This window comes from Pelodiscus sinensis, chromosome 7 (genome assembly GCF_052426305.1).
Source record: "Pelodiscus sinensis isolate ZL-2025 chromosome 7, ASM5242630v1, whole genome shotgun sequence".
Classification (NCBI taxonomy): domain Eukaryota; kingdom Metazoa; phylum Chordata; order Testudines; family Trionychidae; genus Pelodiscus; species Pelodiscus sinensis.
The window spans coordinates 18705922-18729127 of record NC_143058.1 but is presented as its reverse complement, the minus strand read 5'-3'; the positions used below and the strand labels follow the sequence as shown (position 1 = coordinate 18729127).

The 23206-nt window shown below is 41.5% G+C and overlaps 1 protein-coding gene across 1 annotated transcript in view; it reads left to right on the top strand.

Annotated features, from left to right (window-relative positions):
• Nucleotides 1-23206, top strand: part of TMEM163 (transmembrane protein 163) — a 176232-nt gene that overhangs the window by 88789 nt on the left and 64237 nt on the right. The window contains exon 4 of the mRNA XM_075933280.2: nucleotides 324-415. Within this exon, the coding sequence (XP_075789395.1) occupies nucleotides 324-415 (92 nt within the window). The remainder of the gene's footprint in view (nucleotides 1-323; nucleotides 416-23206) is intronic.

Sequence of the window (23206 nt, the reverse complement as noted above, 5' to 3'; positions counted from 1 at the left end):
TAGATGCCACATAAGAAATACACTAGTAATTGTAAATATTGTGGTGACCACATTATTTCAATAATTATTTTTTAAGCCAAGTAACTCTGTATGCGGGTGGATTATAAACAAAGCTCTTTCCTTGATTGACTGGCTGAAGTCTGATATACACTGTTGGGTAATGGTACACAATAAAGATCATTTAAATGAATGTAAATCCTGCTTTAACTAAATGATTTATTTGGAGCTACTTTGTGCCCATGCAGCATGATTACAGATGCATTGGTTTAACTACAGTGCACCTTAATAACCCACAAAAGCAATTAACTATGTATTCTTTTCAGTTTGATGCTATCCTGGACGTTTTGTCATCAGTGATAGTTCTGTGGCGTTACAACAATGCAGCTGCTGTGCATTCTGCACACAGAGAATACATGTAAGTAAACTTACCAGGGGTTTTCACTTTGGCAGAAGACCACAGTGCCTTTTCCATGAAGCCAGGATATTATAGCAATAAGGAGGACAAAAATGTGAAGATGCCAATACATTTTCATTTTATTTTCATTCATTTTATTGTCACAGGCTTGCAGCTCTGACTCAAACTTTCCTCCCATGAAAATGATTCCACATGATCATTTAATTTAAGATACTAAAAGAATTGACATGTCTCTTTGAAGGATCATGAAAGATGATCTGCAATTGCAACCAGCATTGAATTTGAAAATCTTTTGTTTCACATCTCATCATTCAGACTGGGATGAGTGTCTTGTATGTGATGTTTGTGCTGTTCTTGTTTTGCACCAGAACGAAACTGGGGTCTGACCTGTCAGATGCTGAGCAACTTCCACAAACAATCTTATTAATATCAGTAGGAGTGGAGATTGTATAACCCCTGATGGGCCTGGGTCTGGGTTAGTCAAAAGAAAGGTTGATAGGTAGATAGATTACATAGCTATGCATACACACATGCAAACTGTTTTATAGAAGCATTGACTGCTGATGTGATGACTAAGGGGTTTTGATCATCTACATCAGTGGCTCTCAAAGTGTGGTCCCATTTTGCAAGTGGGCCGTGGGCTCATTGCTCACCCTCCCCTTACTATGGGGAGCCTGTGCTGGCACTCCAGCCCCATGCTCCCTTCCCCCCACAAGGTTGAAGTGCCAGCACTGGCTTCTCACTGCAGCAGGAGGGGAGGGGAGCCTCGCAGGCCAAATTTGGCTTGTGGGGGAAGGAAGCAGCAGTGTGTGCTGCTGCTCCCTTTCCCCCAGCTGGGGGAAACTATCTCCCTGAGACTTTCTCCGATGCTCTCAGTGGCTGGAATCATGGCTAATGAACGTGGCAGGGTTGATGCCTGGGTGTGGCAGGAGCTACTGAGCCAGGTAAGCAACCCTCATGCTCAGACATTGCTTTCCCATTCCACTAACCAACCCCTGCTCCCACCACATCCCCACTGCACCTGCACCCTTTTACCCTCAGCCCACTCCTGCACCCAACCTCTGAGCCAGACCTGCATCCTTACCACCTCTGCACCCATTTTGTCATCATGGGTAGTTGGTTGGTGGTTTGCAGAAAGGTCTGCATTGAGGAGGGTGAACTCTGAGCCAAGAAGTTTGAGAACCATTGATCTACATGTAATTTTAACAAAAAAATTAGCACCTGCCAGGATCTGAAGTGTGTTCATGTAATAGTTCTGGCATGAACAGCATAGACAACATTCCTTTCTCCGATCAGCAGTGCATCCAATCACTGCATCTTCTGCATTGACTCACACTGTGGAATTCCCATTGTCTGTGCATATGACAATTGCGGAAGATTCAGTAGAGTAACAAAATAATTATGGTTTGACACAGTACAGCAGTGAGCCATAACCCTGTAGACTAGTTATACAGTTCATTTCTTTCAAGAATGGATACGTAAATTAGGCTCTTAACTCCATACTTAAGCATCTAAATAAGTATTGACCAATGTTCTTTAAATACACAAACTCCAGTTTAAGCAACAGGCTTCCACAGCAAAAAGGAAGTTTTAACATCTGTTCTAGCGGTATTCCCTATGTAGTACGTTGCAACTAAATGCCATGAAGGGCCACAGGACTGATTCATAAAAATCAACACCCACTTAAACCAGGATTGAATCTGGCTTAGTGTCAACTGAGCAACGCAAAACATTTTTCACATACAATATTGTGGAGTGGTGACAGATGATGATTTGAAAATGGGAGAAAATTACAGGTTTTTTTTTGCCAGAGCATTTTTTTGGGTATATTTTGGCACTTCTTCCTCTCTTTTGCAAAGGCCTGAGCCTGTAACAAGTGATGAAAATTTAAACCCCGTTTCAATGAATGTTAGACAAATTTCAGTTATCCTCTTTGGAGCCTGATTAGTTATGATCCTTGGTGGGATTTTGGTGGCCCCAGAAGCTCCTTAGCCCAACAGAGAATAGGACTCTACATCTAAATCCTGAGCTCTTCCATTGAAATGCCTTATAACTTTTTTTTATTTGTCTCAAGGTGTTACTTTCACAAGCAAGTGACTAAAATTAATCTTCCTCTGTACATTTGGGCTTATTGCTCAGACATATCTAGCATGCCTTGGTTTGATAGTATCCCAAAGATTTCCCTCAGTATTTAGTTACCATTAGGGCTGTCAAGCGATTAAAAAAAAATTAATTGTGATTAATTACGCGATCAATAGAGATGATTTTTTTAATCGTGCAATTAATTGCACGCCTCCACAGCATTTCTAAGGGGCAGAGCCATGGGTACCTGGGATCAGCTGGAATCTACAGCTGACCCCAGCTCTGTGCAACGCTGTCCCTTAGAAACGCTGCCACCGCAGCATTTCAAAGGGGCAGCGCGGTGGGACCCTGGGATCAGCTGGAATCCCCAGCTGATCCTGGGCTTTGCTTGTGCTGCCCCTTTGAAACACAGCGGCAGTGTTTCAGCGTTGCATGCTGTCCGGGTTCAGCTGGGGACTCCAGGCTTCTACTGCGCTGCCCCTTTGAAACACCCTAGTGGTGTTTCAAAGGGGCAGTGCTGCAGAAAAGCCTGCAATTAATGTGTTAGAAAAATTAACGTGTTAATTATGGTCTGAATTAATTGCAGGCATTAACGCGCATTAATTGACAACCCTAGTTACCATAGCTAAGAAATCCTTGTTTGCCCAATCTGAGCGAAGTATACTTTATAAAATGCTTTGCAAAGTAAATAATCCCAAATATGAAAAAATCAACTTGTCTTCAGGCTAGGGATGTATATTGGCAAAGTGGCAAATATATTTTACTTTTTAAATACTTATTTTTAATTTGGCTTGAGTTCACTCTTATGCTATAGGTAAAAGCCCAAACGCATGGGATAGAATAATTGGTTATGCCTTCTGAAGGCATCTAATGTTACAGGATGCTACCAATATTAAGCAAAAGAACATTACCATAGCTTGGCCATTTTGTTGCTGTTGGATGGGTGATCTGGTCCACTCTCCAGAGCTCTTAAAACTGGCAGAAAATCATCATATTATAGCCATGCAGGAGAGGCAACTGCAGCTGTAAATCACAAAGACAACTCCTGTGGTGTCAGGTTTTCCTGGAGGTACATCTCTAATTTCCTGTTGTATTTAATCTTGAAAGATTATGTAGGAAATTATTTTTTTCCTACATGTTGGGGGTGTGAGGAGGGGGGAGGAATGGGGCTTGTGTGGTGTTTGAGCCCTGCAGGTTATTTATTGCTATTGTACATAATCCCTGCCTTGTATGCTCATAACAGCTCTTGCTCTTTGACCATCCTGAAAATCAGCAGCAGTTGTTTTGGTGTGTGTCAGTGTCTCAGTGGGGAGACCCATTGGTGTTTTAAGGTGCATCCTTCTGCTAGTTGATACCCCCTCCCTCTGAGGAATGTTGGAAATTCATGTGGGAGCTCAAGTTATGCAGCACGCTTTTCATGTTTCACGCTTTTCATGAAGCATGCTTAGCCACAGGTTTGTTGCAGTAGGGTGGCACTTGCCTATACCAAACTCCTTTGACTATGTTTGCACCACTTCAGACCTCCTTCCTTACGCATATATTCTAAAGTAAATGAGAATATTTGCCTGAGAAGGATTCAGCCCTTTATTGGCATGGCTTCATTTGTAGCTCCTATTCTTGTGACTGAATTAAATGCACATTAGTGACTGTGTGTGCGTGTATTAACCTCTTTGAAGATTCGTCTTCACTCACTTGCATTTCTTGGCAGTTATCAAACAGTTTTGAGTGTGCTAAATACTGTTTTTAAGCTTTGCAGCAAGGATCTGAGCTAAAGCCCACTGAAATCAACCCATTGATTTCAACAGACTTTGGATCCAAAACCAAGTGGTCAGTACTTGGCAGATTCTGTGCTTTTTTTTTTTTTTTAAATGAGTCAAATTCAAGACAAAGGATTGAAAAAAGCCATGCATATTTTTATAGATTAATCAATTATGAGGCCAAAAGGGACCATTAAATTGTCTAGTCTGACTGCCTATATATCGCAGGCCTTTCAATTTCATCCAGTTACTCCTGTACGGAACCCAGTAACTTGTGATTGGTTACAGCCTTCTAAAAAGGTCTTTACCACAAGAGATGGAGAATCTACCATTTACCTTGATAATTTATTCCCACAGCTAGTCACTCATGACTTTTTGTTTGCCTGATTTCTGATTGGAATATATGTCTTCAGCTTCCAGCCATGATGTAAAAGGAATCCAATAAACATCCTAAAACATTTAAATATGAAAAACTGTGTAGTCAAACAACCCAGAAATATAGATAGATGATAGCCTAAATAAAAGCAATGCCAAATGAAATTTTTAAATATTCCATATCAGAGCACAGAACAAAAACTGTCATTTTTCTTTTGGGCTATGTCTAGACTGTAGCACTTTTCTGGGATATCAGCAGTATCCCAGAAAAACAATGCTGCGTCCAAGGAATGCATCCACCTTTTCAAAAAAAAAATTTGAAAAAACGTATGTGTTCTTTCACTGTCCCTGTAAACCTCATTTTATGAGGAAAGATGGCTTGAAAGAGCAGGTTTTTCTAAAATTTGGCACCATGTAGACAATGCGGAATTTAGGAAAAGCCTCTTCAGACAGAAAGGCAGAAAAAGATACGCAAATTGCGGTTCACAATTTATGTATCTTTTTCTGACTTATCTTTGTAGTCTAGACGTAGCCTTGCTTGGTGAGCCAAACTCTGTTTTGTGTTAAACCCATTCAATTCTGTTGATTTCAGTGATATTCTAGTGCTATAACTGATGGTAAGATTTTGGCCTACATTCAGAAGATTTCATGCTTTCCATTACAGCCGTGGTCCCCAACACGGTGCCCGCGGGGGCATTTCCATGCGCCCGCCAGGTGCTCGGGGCTGGCCTGGCACCAGGCGCATGGCGGGGGGAGCGCCGGCCCCGGGCGCGCGGCGCTTGGCGGGGGGAGCGCCGGCCCCGGGCGCGCGGCGCTTGGCGGGGGGAGCGCCGGCCCCGGGCGCGCGGCGCTTGGCGGGGGGAGCACCGGCCCCGGGGCGCAAGTGTCCCCGCCTCCCGGCGCCCGGCGGGCAAACGGCCACGCCCCCTGGCGCCCAACAACCTCGAAAGGTTGGGGACCACTGCATTACAGTGTTCAACTCCCATCTGAAAACAAGAAAAACCTCCTGTAACAATGGTTAAGTGTATAGCTAAACAGAAAAGGATACTGCAGTTTTTCCTGATTTGCACAGTCATTCACATTTAGTTGCTGCTTAATGCCGGCAGTATAACTTACCTGTTAGCATTTTTAGAAAAAGTAAAATCTATGATAGAGATGGCCTGAAACTGGAATATACAACCAACCTTTCAAAATTCTACTCTAATAAAATATCATTAGGATTTTTCAAGAAGAATGAAAACACTGAGAATAAAGGGCTGTTGCAATTCCTTGTTTTTTCTTCATGTGGAGAAAAAGGAAAAGAAAGAGGAATAGACCCTAACTTAGAACCTATCAGTCCCAGTTATAAACCTTTGAAGGATTGTAGATGTAAGACAGAGAAAAGACCCAGAAATCATCTACTCCATCCTCTTCCCATTTAGGATTGCGTTGTACAATACATTTTCCAGTGCTGTATCTAGACTAGCTTTAAATGATTTCAGTGATGGAGCTTCCACCATTTCATCCCTAGACTCTCTTTTACAGTCTTGATCTCACCACAAGGGAAGCCTTTTCATTTCTTTGTTAAATTCCCCTTTTCTTAATTTCAGTCCATCACTTCTGTTTATATCCCGATAAATAATGGAGCACTCTAAATGATGCTTTTCATATCATGTACATTCCACTTCTTTGAAAATTCTTAACTGACTTCAGGATAAGGGGCTTTATTCTGGGAAATGCTGAGCACTAATAGATGTCAAGCAAAATGGAGAGTGCTCAGCAGTTCTGAGGATCAATTATGAGTGTGATCAAGAAAATACAATGAATAGGGTTTATTTTTTAAATTTCTTCCAAACTTTAACCAACTACCCCAAGATAGTAAAACTATAATTGAGGCATTAGTAGTCATAGTACTTTAGCCAAAGTTAGCTTACACAGTTTATGATAAGAGAATTTATGTGTATTGCTCTGCCTGAACTGCCAGAAACTGCAATTTCATCCAGATGATTGAATCGCTGTGTGCCTAGAAAGCTGCTACAGTGGTGTGAGCGGCAGGATGGCACCAGGCAAACTTGTATAGCTCTCAGAAGCTTGTCAGGCTTGCTGATTCACATAGTGCTGCAAACCCGTGATTCACCGCTGGGCTGCCCGGCTTTTTGTGCTCATGCCAGCTATCTGACTGTTGCACCACTGGTTTGGGTAAGCTTCATCTGAGAGAGATTCTTGGCAAGCTGTTGTATTGCTGATGCCTATGTGAGCTGAAGCAATTGCAGGGTAAAAGTATCACAATGCACCTAAGTAACTGAATAAATACGCACATAAAGCCTAGAAATTTACAGCCCAGTTAGTGAAACACATGCACATGCCCACACCTCAAACCAAAAGATTCTCTTGATGTTGGAAATGTTTGGCTCAGGACTCTGATCCATGCGCTCCCATTATTGCCCCCCCCCCCACCTCCCCATCTCCACCGAAATGGTAGAAAGTCTTGGGAGTGGCACCAGTGGGTGCAACAGTGATCTGTCTGCTCACTTTAAAATCCAATAGCGTGACAGCTTCCTCATCAGCAGCCAGTTTCCTTATGGAATGGTTTTAGTCTTGCTCTGTCCAAGCTACTTACTATTGCTCTGTCTCCTACCTTTGCTCTATGGCTACATTTATCTTACTGTTTGAGCACTTCACAGGCTTTATTTATCTCTCTGCACAATTTCCTTTGAGGTAGGGAAGTACAGGTGGAATCTCTAAAAACCAGACTCTCTGGTCTGGCAACATCTGTAGTCTAGCAGGACCACAGACCAAAGAGCCCTGCTGGCTGGGAGTGGGGGCAGCAGGTGGGCCTGGCAGCAACCTGGATCCAACAGCAGCCTCAGTACAGCTGCCTATCTTGGTCTTTACAAATGGGAAACTGAGGTACAAAGCAATTCTGCTGTTCTGTTTTGACTTTTTAGAGCTTGCTGTGAAATTCCACTGCACTAAGAGCCTTCTTCCCACCACCAGTGATGCACATGGTATCTAGCCCAAGCGGGAACACCAATAGTGCTATTTTCAGCTCTGCAGCATGAGCCCATCACTTGATTTGGGCTCTCAGATTTGTTGCTGTGTGGGGTTTTTGTTGTGTGTGGATGTATCCTTAGTGACTCAAACTGAAATGCTGTGAAAGATCAAGCAGAAAAATCCCGTTAGTTCCATAAAACAAAAATGTTTCTGATACAGCGTGATCTAAACTAAAAAAAGCTATTAGTGTTGGGCCAAGAGAAGGTGTTAGCAGCTCCCACATGGAAACTGCATGTGAGATCAAAGGATATAAAGGAAACATTTAAAGTGGAAAGCTAGAGACAGCTGTGTCAGAGGTATCCAGGAGACCATGAAACAGAGACCACATTTGAATGATATTCAATATCTCATTTCCTAAATAGTTTGAGGCATTGTCACAATTTCTTGGCATTCAGTTGACTCTGTGTATAAAACTTGAGTGAATGATCTAATAATTTGCTAGTCTCAGATGTGTTCATTTGTGAGCATGATGAACTGGAAAACACCAGCTTATTTACCAAAATGAAAGCCTCTTTCTTGAGACAGATTGTCACAACTGCGATCAAACTGAATGGCATCTTTTCAGGTAGAGACAGAAAAAGCTAAATGTGTTGACATTAATAGACTTGTGTAAGGTATTTGCCTTTGTACCACCCAACATTCAATTCTATACAAAATCAATGTAGCATATACTAGAGTAAAAGCTGATTAAACGATCTCAAAAAAGTTACTGTAAATGGATAACCATCAACAAATAGACTAATTTCCTATGGAGCCTCGCTGCTTTCTGTCTCCGTATCCCAATGCCATTTAATATCTTTAACCCTGGTCTGTAAAATCTGTGTTGGTAAAATTTGCAGAGGACAAAAGTGGTGTAAGCTTGGATGTGCATAATCCCCCTTTGGGGTTGTAAAAATCTGACATCTGGAGCTTAAAAACTCGACAATGTTTTTAAAGTTGAGGTTTTTGGATACATAATCCAAATAAAGTTCTAGCATTGTAAGCAAGACACAAGAAGTAATTCTTCCACTCTAATCAGCCCTGATAAGGCACCAAAAGGCATACTGAGTCTCTTTCTAGACCACACACTTAGGGAATGTTGTGGACAAATTGGAGAAAATACAGACTGGAGGAACAAAAGTGATGAAAAGTCTAGAAAATATGACGTTTGAGGAAAGAGTGAAAAAAATTGTTTTTTTAGTCTGGAAAAGTGAAGGGGGAGGGGAGAGGGAGTTGAAAATAGCCTTCATGTATATGAAATGTTGTTATAAATGTAACCTTTGTGAACAGCAGCCACTATGGGTGGGTTCAATAGCTAGGGGTTCCTCTCCATCCATCCAACACAGAACCCACTAGACCGCCGTTTTAGCTGCTTTCTGCTGTTCCTATGCAATAGCAATGTTTTAATGAACTACAGGCAGTCCCCGAGTTACGCGGATCCAACTCATGTTGGATCCACAGTTACGAACAGGGATTTTCTCGCTCCGGACTACGGGAGCGGCAGGACGCCCGGTCCCGCCGCCCGCATCCTCCGGGGCGAGAAAAGCTGCTCTGCGTCTCCCTGGTCTGCTGGGGGGATGGGGGGAGAGGAGCCAGATCAGTGCCGCAGTCCCGCCTGGGTCCTCCTCCGCTTTGCTCAGCGTCTCCCTGGTCTGCTGGGGGGATGCAGCTAATGCGCCCCCCCCAGCAGACCAGGGAGACGTGGAGCAAAGCCCCGGGCCTGTGATAGAGCAGGACACCTGGGGCAGAGCACCGAGGAGCGGCGGCGTTACTGGACCAACCCAGCAGCACCCAGCTTCTCTGCCCCAGGCGTCCCCAAGTCAGCTGCTGATGAAACTGACCAGTGGCTGACTACAGGAAGCCCCTACCCCGGGCTGACTTGGGGATGCCTGGGGTTAAGTTGAATCTGTATGTAAGTTAGAACTGGCGTCCAGATTCAGCTGCTGTTGAAACTGATCAGTTTCAGCAGCGGCTGAATCTGGACGCCAGTTCCGACCTACATACAGATTCAACTTAAGAACAAACCTACAGTCCCTATCTTGTACGTAACCCGGGGACTGCCTGTATCACATCCCTTTTTTATTTTTAATCATCTGAATCTTATTGGCTTATGAGACCAAATATTAAATGTGTGACTATGGCATATGGCAAGAAGAACCCACAGCCTCTGCAGGCCCTTGGGAAAGTTGGGGGGGTGGACAGCTCCGCAATCCCAGAAGGGGCAGGGCTATAGACAGAAGGGTTGCGGCCAGGGCAGCAGGTCCTCTGAGGTGCCTGGACCATGGTGCAGGCCCCAGCCCTCCAAGCTGCACAGAGTACACCGCACAATGCTCTAGTGGCAATTTAAAGGACCCAGAGCAGCAGTGGTGGCCAGGAGCCCTGGGTCCCTTTGAATTGCCAGCCCCCAGGGTAATTGCCTCACTTAACACCACCACCTCCCGCCCATCAGAAGACTTGCACATGGCCAGATCAAGGCTCTCAACATTTCTAATGAGTGAACATTAAGATCATAAGAAAAGCCATAATAGGTCAGACCAAAAGTTCATTTAGTCCTGTCTACAGAAAAGTGTCAGGTGCCCCAGACAGAATGAATAGAACAGATAATCAAGTGATACATTCCTTGTCATTCATTCCCAGCTTCTGACAAACAAAGGCTAGGGATACCTGCCCTTCCTGGCTAATGGCCATTGATAGACCTATTCTCCATGAATTTATCTAGTTCTTTTTTGAACCCTGTTACAATCTTGGCCTTCACAACATTCTCTGGCTAGGAATTCCATAGGATGACTCTGTGTTGTGTGAAGAAATACTTCCTGTTATTTATTTTAAACTGGCTGCCTATTAATTTCATATGGTGACCCATAGTTCTTGTGTCCTGAGAAGTAAATAGCACTTCCTTATCTACTTCCTCTATACTAGTCATGATTTTATAGAACTCAATCATTTCTCCCTTAGTCATCACTTTTCCAAGATGAGTCCCAGATCATTTAATCTCTCCTCACACATAAGACATTTCATACTCCTAATTTTTGTTTTCCTTTTTCCTGAAACTTTTCCAGGTCCAAGATATTTTTTTGAGATGATTAAAAAGTCTCGAGGGATAGCTAGCTGTGTTAGTAACCGTAAAAACAATTAGCACTCCTATAACACCTTAGAGAGTAAAACATTTATTAGGTCATAAGCTTTTGTGGGTAAAACCCAATTCATCAGATTTGCACTCCAACTCATATGATGAATAGTGATAGAAATGTAGCCGTGTTAGTCTGGGGTAGTTGAAGCAAAATGCAGGACAATGTAGCACTTTAAAGACTAACAAGATGGTTTATTAGATGATGAGCTTTCGTGGGCCAGACCCACTTCCTCAGATCAAATAGTGGAAGAAAGTAGTCACAACCATATATACCAAAGGATACAATTAAAAAAATGAACAAATATGAAAAGGACAAATCACATTGCAGAACAGAAGGGGGATGCGGGGGGGGGGGGGAGGAGGAGGAAGGAAGGTAAGTGTCTGTGAATTGATGATATTAAAGGTAGGGAGAGTGGGATGTTTGTGAGTTAATGGTATTACAGGTGATAATTGGGGAAACTGTCTTGGTAATGGGTGAGATAGTTCAAATTCTTGTTAAGTCCTTGTTGGCAAGTGTCGAATTTTAACATGAATGACAGTTCAGAGGATTCCCTTTCAAGTGCAGATGTAAAAGGTCTTTGTAGCAGAATGCAGGTGGCTAAGTCATTTAGAGAGTGTCCTTTCTGGTTAAAGTGGCAAGAAACTGTTTTCTCTTTGTGATCTTGTCTGATATCTGTTTTGTGGGCATTAATCCTTTGGCGAAGTGTCTGAGATGTTTGTCCAATGTACATAGCAGACGGACACTTTCGGCACATGATAGCATAGATTATATTTCTGGATGCGCAGGAATATGTGTTCTTGATCTTATAACTCACTTGGTTAGGTCCAATAATGGTATCAGCAGAATGAATATGTGGACAAAGCTGGCAACGGGGTTTGTTGCAAGGGAAGGTACCAGGGTTGGTATTAGTGTGGTATGTCCTGTGGTGGTTGGTAAGAATCATCTTGAGGTTAGGTGGTTGTCTATAGGAGACTATGGGTCTGTCTCCCAGAGCCTCTTTGAGTATGGTATCCTGTTCCAATATAGGCTGTAGTTTATTGATAATGTGTTGGACAGGTTTAAGTTGGGGGTTGTAGGTGATGACAAGTGGTGTTCTATTGTTAGTTTTCTTGGGTCTGTCTTGAAGTAGATGGTTTCTAGGTATTCGTCTGGCTCTTTCAATTTGCTTTTTTATTTCTCTGGGTGGGTAGTTGAGATTTATAAATGCTTGGTAGAGATCCTGAAGCTTCTGGTCTCTGTCAGTGGGATTAGAGCAGATGCGGTTGTATCGAAGGGCTTGGCTATAGACGATGGATCGTGTGGTGTGTTCTGGATGGGAGCTGGATGCATGTAGGTAACTGTATGAGTCGGTGGGTTTTCTGTAGAGAGTGGTGTCTAATTTTCCATTGTTGATTTGTACGGTGGTGTCCAGGAAGTGGATCTCTCGTGTAGAATGGTCCAGGCTGAGGTTGATGGTGGGGTGTAGGTTGTTGAAATCTCTGTGGAATATCTCCAGTGTTTCTTGGCCATGCGTCCAGATCATAAAGATGTCATCGATGTACCGTAGGTAGAGGAGGGGTGAAAGGGGACGGGAGTTGAGGAAACGTTGTTCTAGGTCAGCCATAAAGATGTTAGCATACTGTGGGGCCATGCGTGTACCCATGGCTGTGCCGCTGATCTGGAGGTATAAGTTGTTCTCAAACTGGAAATAATTGTGGGTGAGAACAAAGTTACATAGGTCTGCTATCAGGTTGGCAGTAGTGTCCTCTGGGATAGTGTTTCTAATTGCTTGTAATCCGTCTTCATGTGGGATGTTGGTATATAGAGCTTCTACATCCATGGTGGCAAGGATGGTATTATTGGGGAGGTTATCGATGTTTTGTAGTTTCCTTAGGAAGTCTTTAGTGTCTCGGAGATAGCTGGGGGTATTGGTTACGAAGGGTTTGAGAAGAGTGTCTACATAGCTGGATAGACCAGTAGTGAGCGTGCCAATACCAGAGATGATGGGACGTCCGGGGTGCCCAGGTTTATGGAGCTTGGGAAGTAGATAGAACAATCCTGGTCGGGGGTCAGAAGGTGATTCTGTGAGGATTTGTTCCCGAGTAGCTGTGGGGAGGCTTTTAAGGAGACAGTGTAGTTTCTTTTGGTAGTCCAAGGTGGGATCAGAGGGGAGAGGTTTGTAAAATGTGGTGTTTGAGAGTTGTCTGGTTGCCTCCTGGTTATAGTCGGCCTTATTCATAATGACCACAGCACCCCCTTTGTCAGCTGGTTTGATTACAATGTCCAGGTTGTTTTTGAGACTCTGGATGGCATGGTGTTCAGCGCGGCTAAGATTGTGTGTCGCTTGTTGTCGTTTGCGAATAATGTCAGAACCAACTGTCAGTATGGTTTTTTTAATCTATGGTACTGGGCTAAATAGAAGTGAAAAGGACACCACAAAGTCCAGAGACCTCGTACTTTGATTTTTTTTTACTGCATTTTTTTTAACTGCATGTGGTGTATTCTGACCCAAAATCTGTGGTATTAAGGAGAAATATATAATCTCTGCATAGGAAAATGAATTGCACTATGGGTTTACAATTCCTTCTGAACAATTATTTTGTATGCTGCCATGGAATGACAGATAATGAAGGCATGCAAGGCATTATAGCTTAACTGGGAAAACCAATCCTACAGCACTTACTATAGGCAGAATTTGGTCAATGGACTCTAGGTTTATCAAATACTGGATGCCAAAAACATTTTTTACCCAGTGAACGTGCCCATTTGTGTTTTAAATGGGGAAACATACCTGGGATACTGTCTTTCTATGGGTAAGGGTACTTGGATCCTGGTTGGGAACAGCAGGCAGTGCACACTGGCTTCCTGCTTATTGTGCGAGGAAGAGGAGCAGAGATCATTCTGAAAGCCTATTAGGACTTTATATGAGGTAAAGATACAAAGGTTTTGTGATGGTACATATTTGGAGACAAAAATGTTAAAAATCATCTAATTCTATTTTCAGTTTAACATTCAGGGAACTGAAAACTCAGTTAAATAACACAGAGCATCAAATCACAAATTAAAAACAGCCAAAAATATTGGAAAGGCTGGGACACATTCAGGATTTTTAGATCATATTCTGCTTAGGAAGAGATGACAAAAGTTTCCAGTGACCCTGCATTTTATCTAATATTTGACCTGTAGGTTGGGTCTATTATACATATTTCAGTTTTAACAAATGAACAGTTACATTTGTATATGTTGTATGATGGGGATCATTTATATTTACAATGTCTGTCATGTCTGAGCTATGCAGTGCATGTGGGAAACAAGTGATGCACAAAAGGCAAAACCCACCCTCACCCACAATTAAGGGCACCTCTCTGTGTATAGAAGAGTAACACCTTATAAATTCACTGGCTCAATGGTCACCTGGAAAAGTATCACATTTATGAAGATGTTCTACAAAACAGAATGGCTAAAAAGAGAGCCCTAGATGCTGCAGTTCTTGCTTGGTTCTTAATTGCCCTGAATGCAACTTTCATTGAAAACCTAGTGACCCACTACTGCAAACAAGAGCACTGAGTAGTGCTTTCCACTATGAATAGATGTTAATGGACTTCTCATGGTGATATGTCCTAGTTAAGAGCCAGACCTAGATACAAGAGATTTTATGCCAATAAAAACTTGTAAGCATTTATGTAATTACTCTCATGTACGGAGATATATATGTGTATATATATTACACACCCATATCTGTGCATACAGCTACAAAATCCAAACACACATTAGCTATTTTATATATCCTAAACTTTATTTATAAAAAGTGAAGTATTAGAAATCTTGTGGACTTTGCTAGAAATCTACTGGAGTCTGATCCAAAGCCCACTGAAGTGTTTCCTTTGAGTTCATCAGGGTCTGCTGTGTGTGTTTTATTATTTTTTTTGCTTGCTCATATATATGTGGCTTTGATAACCTGCAGTGAAAAAGAATCTTACAAAAATTCCAATGAGGCTCTTATTCACTTTCATGTGTGTGAAAGGAATCCCTAGTTACCCCTCTCCGTTGCAGTAAGGTTTGGCACAATGAGCAGATGTTCATATGCCTTCCAGCTGATTGTAAGGCAATCTAGCCGTGGACAGAACAGTAAAGAGCAAAAATCTGGCATGAGCAAATATGGTTCAATTTTTTTTCAAAATGTAGTAAATTAGAGTAATGTTTTTCTGCTTTTATAAGTGGATAATAAATAGCTGAAAAGTCTAATTTAGTGTTCCTGTTGGCCCTAACTCATCTCCATTTTTATGAGGAATTTAGAAATGCTCAGCCAATTAAAAAAAAGTACGTACATCCTGAAACATTTCCAACCTGGCCAATTTGGATTCTACAGATATCAATACCATTCTCCTCCTGCATTCGAAAGGATGCTGTAATAGCATTTGGTCAGTACCATAGATTATACTGACCAATTTATAATATGAGTTAGCTCTGTTGTATATCAAGGAAGGTATGGGTTTTTTTTTTTTAAAAAAAAGACTCCCTTCAGCTGTTTTCAATATTCAAAAATTACTACCATGGGTCTGTGTTGATTCATGGCTGTGATTTTTTTAAATGAGTGGTGATGCCTGTGTAGTCTGATAGTTAAAACTAGATTTCAGAGTGTGAACAATTTCAATGAAGAATAAGCCCACATATTTCCTATGCACATTAAAATGACATTATTCCCTAATCACACTTCCCTGTGCAGTTGCTAACATTCTGAACAGCTGCAATTCCGTGTAGGTTGGTTTTTCAAACCATCATTCATAACTAAATCCAATAATATAATTTAAATCACAGACATAAGTAAGCAGTTTATTGGTATAATTAAACACATCAAAACATGTGAAGGACAAAAAGGTTTAGTGTCATACTAGGAAAAAGCAGGGAAACTCGGAGTCAGGCAAACATTTCATCTGGTGTACACACTGCCATAAAGTGTAATATTACATAGTTATTTAGTCTAGTAGAGAACTGAGCTTAAAAAACTGACTCTACAGCCTTCACAGTTGCAAGAATCTAGCAACGGATCATCTCTGCATAGAGACAATATGCAGTATTACAGCGCTAGTAACTGCATCATGTTTTCACATCTATTTATAATTAGAAATATCACCTGCAGCTTCTATAATACATTACAAAAGCCTGATATAAGTTGTCAATGGCAGGGACTACATACCTTACTATATTTTCTGAACCTTCTAGCCAATATTGTAATATTAATATTAAATAATAACCATAGGACTCATTCATCATTGTCTCAAACTGGCTGGCTGCCTCTCAAATCATTCATTTTTAATTTCACTGTGTGTGTTACAAATTACCTAAAATACAATGCCCGTCCTTAAGCACCTTCACATTTGATATCCCATATATGCTCTTGAATTCACTGGTCTTTTGCTGACTACAATGATCTATCTATCCTATTATCAGCACCTAGCAATGGCACCGTAAGGGGAAACAGATTCAGTATTAACAATATTCAGTACTAACTCTGATGGACACATCTCGGTGTCCATCAATGGAGCATCTGATGCAAATGTAGGGCTCGGTTCCATTGTTTTCATTGCAAGCAGAAGCTGCTTAGCTCCTTGCAAATGATAATTCAGCTTTTTGCACACTGGCATCTTTATGGATATAAGAACTAAAAAACGGTCTGTGAAAAGCAGCAGTGCATTAGCCAGTAGGGATGGTGAAAGAGAAGAGGAAAACACATGGAGATAGGAATTTGTTTGAGCTGGGGCTAGATAGATGTTATTTCAGCTTCATGTGGGTAACGGAAAGCCGGCCAGGATATATATTAATACTTCAGATCAGTTGCCTCAATGCTGCAGGCTTAGTTGCAGTTGGTATAGAAATAACATTGGACCAAATACCTTGCTGGCTTTATGCCAATGATATCTTTGGAGTTGTGCCAGCTGAGAATTTGGCTATCTATCACCAGAGCTATGTCAGCCTGACACATTTCCCACTGCCAAAATACCCGAGGTGCCGATGGCTCTAAATTGCCAAAGTAGTAGGGAAGCAGTAATCATAAAACATGGTTTGAACCTGGCTGGAAAGAGAACTGAGAACCTGGGAAAGAATGAAATGAAAGCAACACAGCCGATAGGCAGAGAAGTTCTCCTGCAGAAAGGATAGTCATGAAAGACAATTAAGAAAAACGGAGAAAGATACGGAACTGGAAGGAGAAATGACCACAATCAGTGCTTCTTGCGGAAATGCTATGCTGCTCCCTTTCGGGCAAAATGCTTATTTTCAGAAAAAAAAGCTTTTGTGCAAGAGGGCCAGTGTAGACAATGCGGTATTGTTTTGCGCAAAAAAGCCCCGATTGCGAAAATGGCGATCGGGGGTTTCTTGCGCAAAACCACGTCTAGATTGGCATGGACGCTTTTCTGCAAAAAGTGCTTTTGCGGAAAAGCGTCCGTGCCAATCTAGACGCTCTTTTTCGCAAATGCTTTTAATGGAAAACTTTTCTGTTAAAAGTGTTTATGAAAAATCATGCCAGTCTAGATGTAGCTGCTGTGTGGCATGAGGAAAAACAAGGAAAATGCTGTAGAAATACAGTTTGTTCTCTGGAAAGTACATAATGTGAACACTCTTACAAAGGAGAGAGACAGAAATAAAAATTAGTAGAATAAATCAGACTAGTGAAAGCTAAAAAATAAAGCAAGTGCTGGTGAAATTAAGACTATTATCTGTTGATTGTATTACAGTCACCATTGGTGGCCCTAAACTGAGAAATTGACTCCATTGTACCAGGCACTATGCAAACATGTAGGAAGATAAAGTCTCTCTCCCAAGGGTCTTGTAATGTAAGAAGAACGCTATATGAAACATTGGTGGTTCATGATTACTTCTTTGGGGTTCAATTCTGTTTGTCATCATGTAAGGAAGTGGGTTTTATTCACCTTGTTATGTGGTAGGTGAGGCTTACTGTCCTATACTGAAATTGTGTGTACCTCTGTTTCCCTTGGTGCTGCACCAAGGCCTAGATGGTGATGGGAATTGGGTGTATGACTCTTGCTGAGACCCTCAAGGCAGGTGAGGCTGTCCAGCTGCCTGAATGTAAACAATGGCTGATGCCCTTCATAACCTGAGCCCCAGGAGGGGGATGTGACTAGGTGACACGTTTTGTTCAGAAAACAGGACAAAAGCCTGAGAGCGCGCAATGGGCATGGCTGGCGTTTGGCAGCTGGAAATAGGTCCATTTTTTGGGGAGCTTGGAGTGCAGGGGGAGAGTCAGAGCCCTGGCTCTGGTCTCCTCTCCCCCACAGATGGACTTCACTGAATGTCTCCTGTCTTCTGTGCTGACAAGTTCTGTTCTACACTCTGTCCCTATCCACTAATAAACCTTGGCTACGTCTACATTGCGCTTTCTTGCACAAGAACATATGCAAATGAGGCTTGGTGATGAATACCGCTGTGCCTCAATTGCATACTTAATGAGCCACCATTTTTGCACAAGGGGTTTTTGCGTAAGAAGGAGCAGTCCACACTGCTCCCTCTTGCACAAGAGTTGTTCTAATGCTTATTTTCAGAAAAAAAGCTGTGGAAGCTTCTTGCCCTGGTTTGAGTGTGGTCAGAGAGAGGAGCTACCCTGGCTGGCTTCAAACTGGGCAGTTCCCGAACATCTCCATGACACACATCCACTTCAGTAGTGCTGTTAAAGTGAATGCAACAGCTCACTTGAGTAAGTCTAGCAAGTTTTGGCTCTTGTAGGCAGAGGTGAAAGTAAACGGGTGCTCTCTGGTGCGCAGCTCTGGCAAGAGATGGCTGAGCTGTGCCAAAAGCCAGCAGGGAGCTGTTTAAAGAGCTGGCAGAGACCTGAGTTGCAATAGGACAGTACCTGTAAGAAATGTTGTTACTTTCACCCCTGCTGGTAGGACAGGAAAATTAGGGGTAAATCACTCCAAGAACGTCAAGTGTGCTCAGTTCTGAGCAGCAGCTGACTTAGAGCCAGGGGAATCTACAGCCTCGCCAGGCCCCTGGGCAAGGTGTGGAGGGGAAGTGGGGAGAGCTCTATGCTCCTGGAAGGGGCATGGTCTCAGACTGAAGGGGTGAGGCTGGAGTGGCCAATCCTGGGCTGCAGCATGCCCCTCCTCAGTTCTTAGAGCTGCCTAGAACACCACGTGGCAATCCAGCAGCAATGTAAAGGCCCCAGGGCTCCAGGCGTTGCCGCTGCCACAACAGCAGCAGTGGCTGGGAGCCGTGGGCCCTTTTGAATTGCTGGGCCCTGGGGCAGTTGCCCCGTTTCCTCCTCTCCCTCTTGTCAGTGGGCCTGCTTACAGAACAGTACATGTCATGCATATTGCCAAGCAGGGGTGCTGGAACAATTTGTACAGTGAGGGTGCTGAGAGCCATTGAACCAACTGTAAACCCTGGATATAATGGAAAACACTTCAAGCCAGTGTTTGCAACACTGCTGCACCCCCACACCTTTCCCCTTCGTTTCAGCAGCCAAATTGCCAAGGTCATGCATCCAGTGTAGCTGTTTCTTCACAACTGATTTCTAGTTATTATATATGATGGATATGCAGCGTTTATGGTTTTATGTGTGAATTAAAGTAAATAATGCTGAATATTTTCTATCAGGAGTAATTTCAATGAGACTCAGCCGGACAATCAGCATAACAAATAGTATGCATTTCCTGGGTTAAGCTCCACAAATTTGGCTATGATATCCTTTTAAGGCTGTGAATTAACTTGACGTTAAGGATTGAATACAAAGATCTGAAACTGGTATAGAACAGCAGAAATCCGTATGCACCTTTTACTTACTATGTTTTATAAGAACTATATTTCTATTTTAATTCAAAATAGCAGTAACTCGGACATGTACACAGTTGATTTTAAATGTGAAAAAACTATGTACTTCTGACCATTTTTAAAATTATATTCTAGGCACTTTGTATGTTAACTGAGCCAGAAAGTAATGTGACTGATATCGACAGTCTTGTTTTATTCCATATGGTGTCATCACAGTTCAGTAACTATTCTAATGAACCTGAAGAATGCTGACAAAATTGATTCTAGTACAGGGTGTCCATGCTATAAGTCACTCCAATATTCATCTGTTCCACACTAAAGTTGTTGACACTTGTAGGAACTGATGCATTATAGGTCAGCCCATTCCCTGCCCTTAAGCTGTGCAAAAAACCCAAACCAACCCCCCCCCCAACCTATTTGCACAAATGGAAGTCAGCTGTGGGGAAAAAAGTCCCTGCTTTAAGTTGTTTTGCTTTAAGTCAAAGGTTTTTAGAACGTATCTTGGACTTACAGTGAAGATGGCCTGTATATGAAAGACACCTTACTAAGCACATGAGGAGAAGACAACCCAAAACAGTATCCATGAACTGGCGAGTTTAAGCTAAAACTTTTTCAGAAACCTTAATTGTGTTGCACCACTTCAGCTGCTATCAGATTGTACCATGAATAGTAATTACCAAGGCTTTCATTATAAACCTTGTTAGGCATGTCTCAGTACATTCCATTTGCCAAAAAACCAAAGGGATTATAATTAGGCAGGGAAAAAAAATCTTGCAATGAGTGTTTCACAGCAGTCAGATTATAAAAAATAAATTCTACTCTCAGTTACATTGGAGTAGTTTACTCCAAATTTACTCTGGTGTGATTTATAGAAGGATTTCCCTGTTTCCTTGTGGGGATATATACAAGGAGTATTTACAAAATGTTAGGTGGCAAATAATTGCAGGTCTCACTGAACACTACTTATGTAAGTGAGTAATCCCATTGGCTTTATTGAGATGACTCATTTGAGTAAGTGATACACAATATAACAAGGAACTCCAGAAGAGAAAATTGCTTTATGATCTTGAAGACTGATGATTCCAGTGATCTGTACTAGTTAGGTCTTTTATTCCATGACTGAAATAATTCATGATTTTATTCTTCCCATTATCTAGGAAGATCTGAATGATATAGATAAGTATAAAATACATCCCCAGATCCCATGACTGCTTTGCCACATGAATTAAGCTGCAAATACCTTGAATATTTGGATTTTTGTTTTCTTAGGAAATTAACCAACTGGATTAGGGAGAAAAGAATGCCATAATGGTTACATTACTCAAATCTGTTCAGGAATTTACAAATTCAGTGGGTTTTGCCTGAGACTGTCAGTGGCATTCAGAGTTGCCTATTGATAAATTGTCAATTTACATGGAATGTCTAATGATTGATGTAGTGAAAGGACAAACACAATCATAGGGATTTGCTTCCTCTCTTCTCTTTGTGAGTTATGAGATATTTATTAGCAAGGCTACAAAGTTCTCCCGGTGGAGTTGGGTAGAGGGAATGTGTTGTGGAAGATGAGGTGCTGGTAGGATGTCATTTAATTTAGTGCCAGACTGCAGCTGAGCTTTTATGCAGGTGCGCATGAGTGAGGTTACACATGAAGACTGTTAGTAATTGCAATGCCTGCACTCAAGGGAGCTTGCTGGGGAAGACTGTGTAGTTCTGCAGCATCCTCAACACAAGACTGTGCCTTAAAGGCACAATTTAGCTCTTGGAATTCAGTGTGTTACTTGGAAGGGGATAGGGGTTCTTGGAAACTCACAAGGAGCATAAACCTTTGGCAGCTTGCAGAAAACTAAATATTTACACTCTTAATGTCTGAAGGATGCAATATAATGCATTAACCCAAATGACAACGTAACATTTATATCCTGGCAAAATGAGCTAGTTGGTGTAACGCTATCCTGTGTTAGCAGCATCTGCATTTTCAGATGGGGAGCCACTGCAACCAACATTTCTTGAAGAAATATCTGCCACAGCTAGAGATTTACCATAGTGTTCCATGTCAATGGACAAACCAAGGAAGTCTTGGTGTTTTCACTCTTGTTATATTTGAGATCTACGGATAACTAATAGGCATAGTTTTATGTCAGATGCCATTGAAAGAGGAAAAACAATTTCAACATCTCTAGAACTTTAATTAGCAGGAAAGCTGACCATAAATTGGAATTTCAGAGTGTACTTCTTGTCTCATCCTTTCTGAGTGATATTGTTTTGTACACCATTTTGTTTCCTAAAGGAATCTAACAAATTTGTCTGTCTGTTCAGCAAACCATCTTGGCGAACTCTGAATAAATGTGCATTTTCTTTTCAAGTGTTTCATCTATGGTTCTCTTTGTGTCCTCACACTCTGTGCCCCACTTTAGAACGTATGTAAGCCTTTTGGAGTAATACATTCTATAGGCCACAGAGACACAGGAGGATAATTCAGCTTCATCACTTTTTCATTAGATCTTGCCATTGCCTGACACAGCTGCAGTGATAAATTATCCTGCGCTCATAATGATTTGTTGACTGTTCAGTGAGATGTCATATATTAACGTTCACACAAGAGGCTGCAGAATAAACACAGCACATTCTTTCTACTTAGGTTGTGTCAGTGTGATAGCATCTTTATTTCTGGATAAAAGGAAATTAAGGATTTAAATTTTTAACGTACCAAATAAGAAATATGATTTACCCTCATACTTTACAAGAAATGCACTTTTGTTTGTATTTTTCCGACATTTAATATGGTGCATTTAGATTTTTTTTCCCAAGGGACCTAGGAAGAAGGGGAAAAATAAATATTTAGCACTTCAGCTTCTCTGAACAAACCTTATCCAGTTAGTAAAGAGCAATATTATAACTTTTCCAGACTAAATGAAACAGTAAGACTTTTGGTGTATTTAAATAGTTTCCAATTAACCCTCCCTCCAAATCAGGAGGTAAGGATGATATTTCATCCTTAATCTATATTCCATATATCCTGGACTTCTAACTCCTACGTATGGTATTGAACATCACCTCTTGCTTGTAGACAATTGCAACACATTCAGAATAGATTTCCCTACCTTACCTTTTAAATGTCCAGACTTAATCCAGCTAAGTAGGATTTCTAGGTTCCAATGATCAGACCAGACCTCTTAAAATGCAGTTGTCTGTACAACACCCATGAAAGGATTAGTCCTCTGTTGCCATCAATAGGAATTCTGCTCAAGAAAAAATGTGCAGAATCAGTTCCTAAACTGGGAATTGTAAGTATAACTGCACATTTGTTGGTCAGGTACATATTTCATGGTATAACGTGCACATACATGTACATTGTGCCTTATTTTAATGGATACAGTTTACAATAGTCATCCTGTTAGGATTTTTTTTGACCTTTGAATGTATGTTTAAATTTAATTTGCCTTGCGGGAATTTCCTTTATGTATTTGTTTAAAAGGAACAGCCATACTTCATTGGTTTTTAATCTAAATAATTAAACAATTTATAAAATGCATCTTATTGATTCAAATGACCATATGGTTTCCTTGGACTTCCATGAATCTCCCTTGTAAATATATGGTAACGCCTTCTCTCCCCCCCCTTTTTTTTGTTTACAAGAAAGAGGATGCTTTTCAATCGCTATTCATATC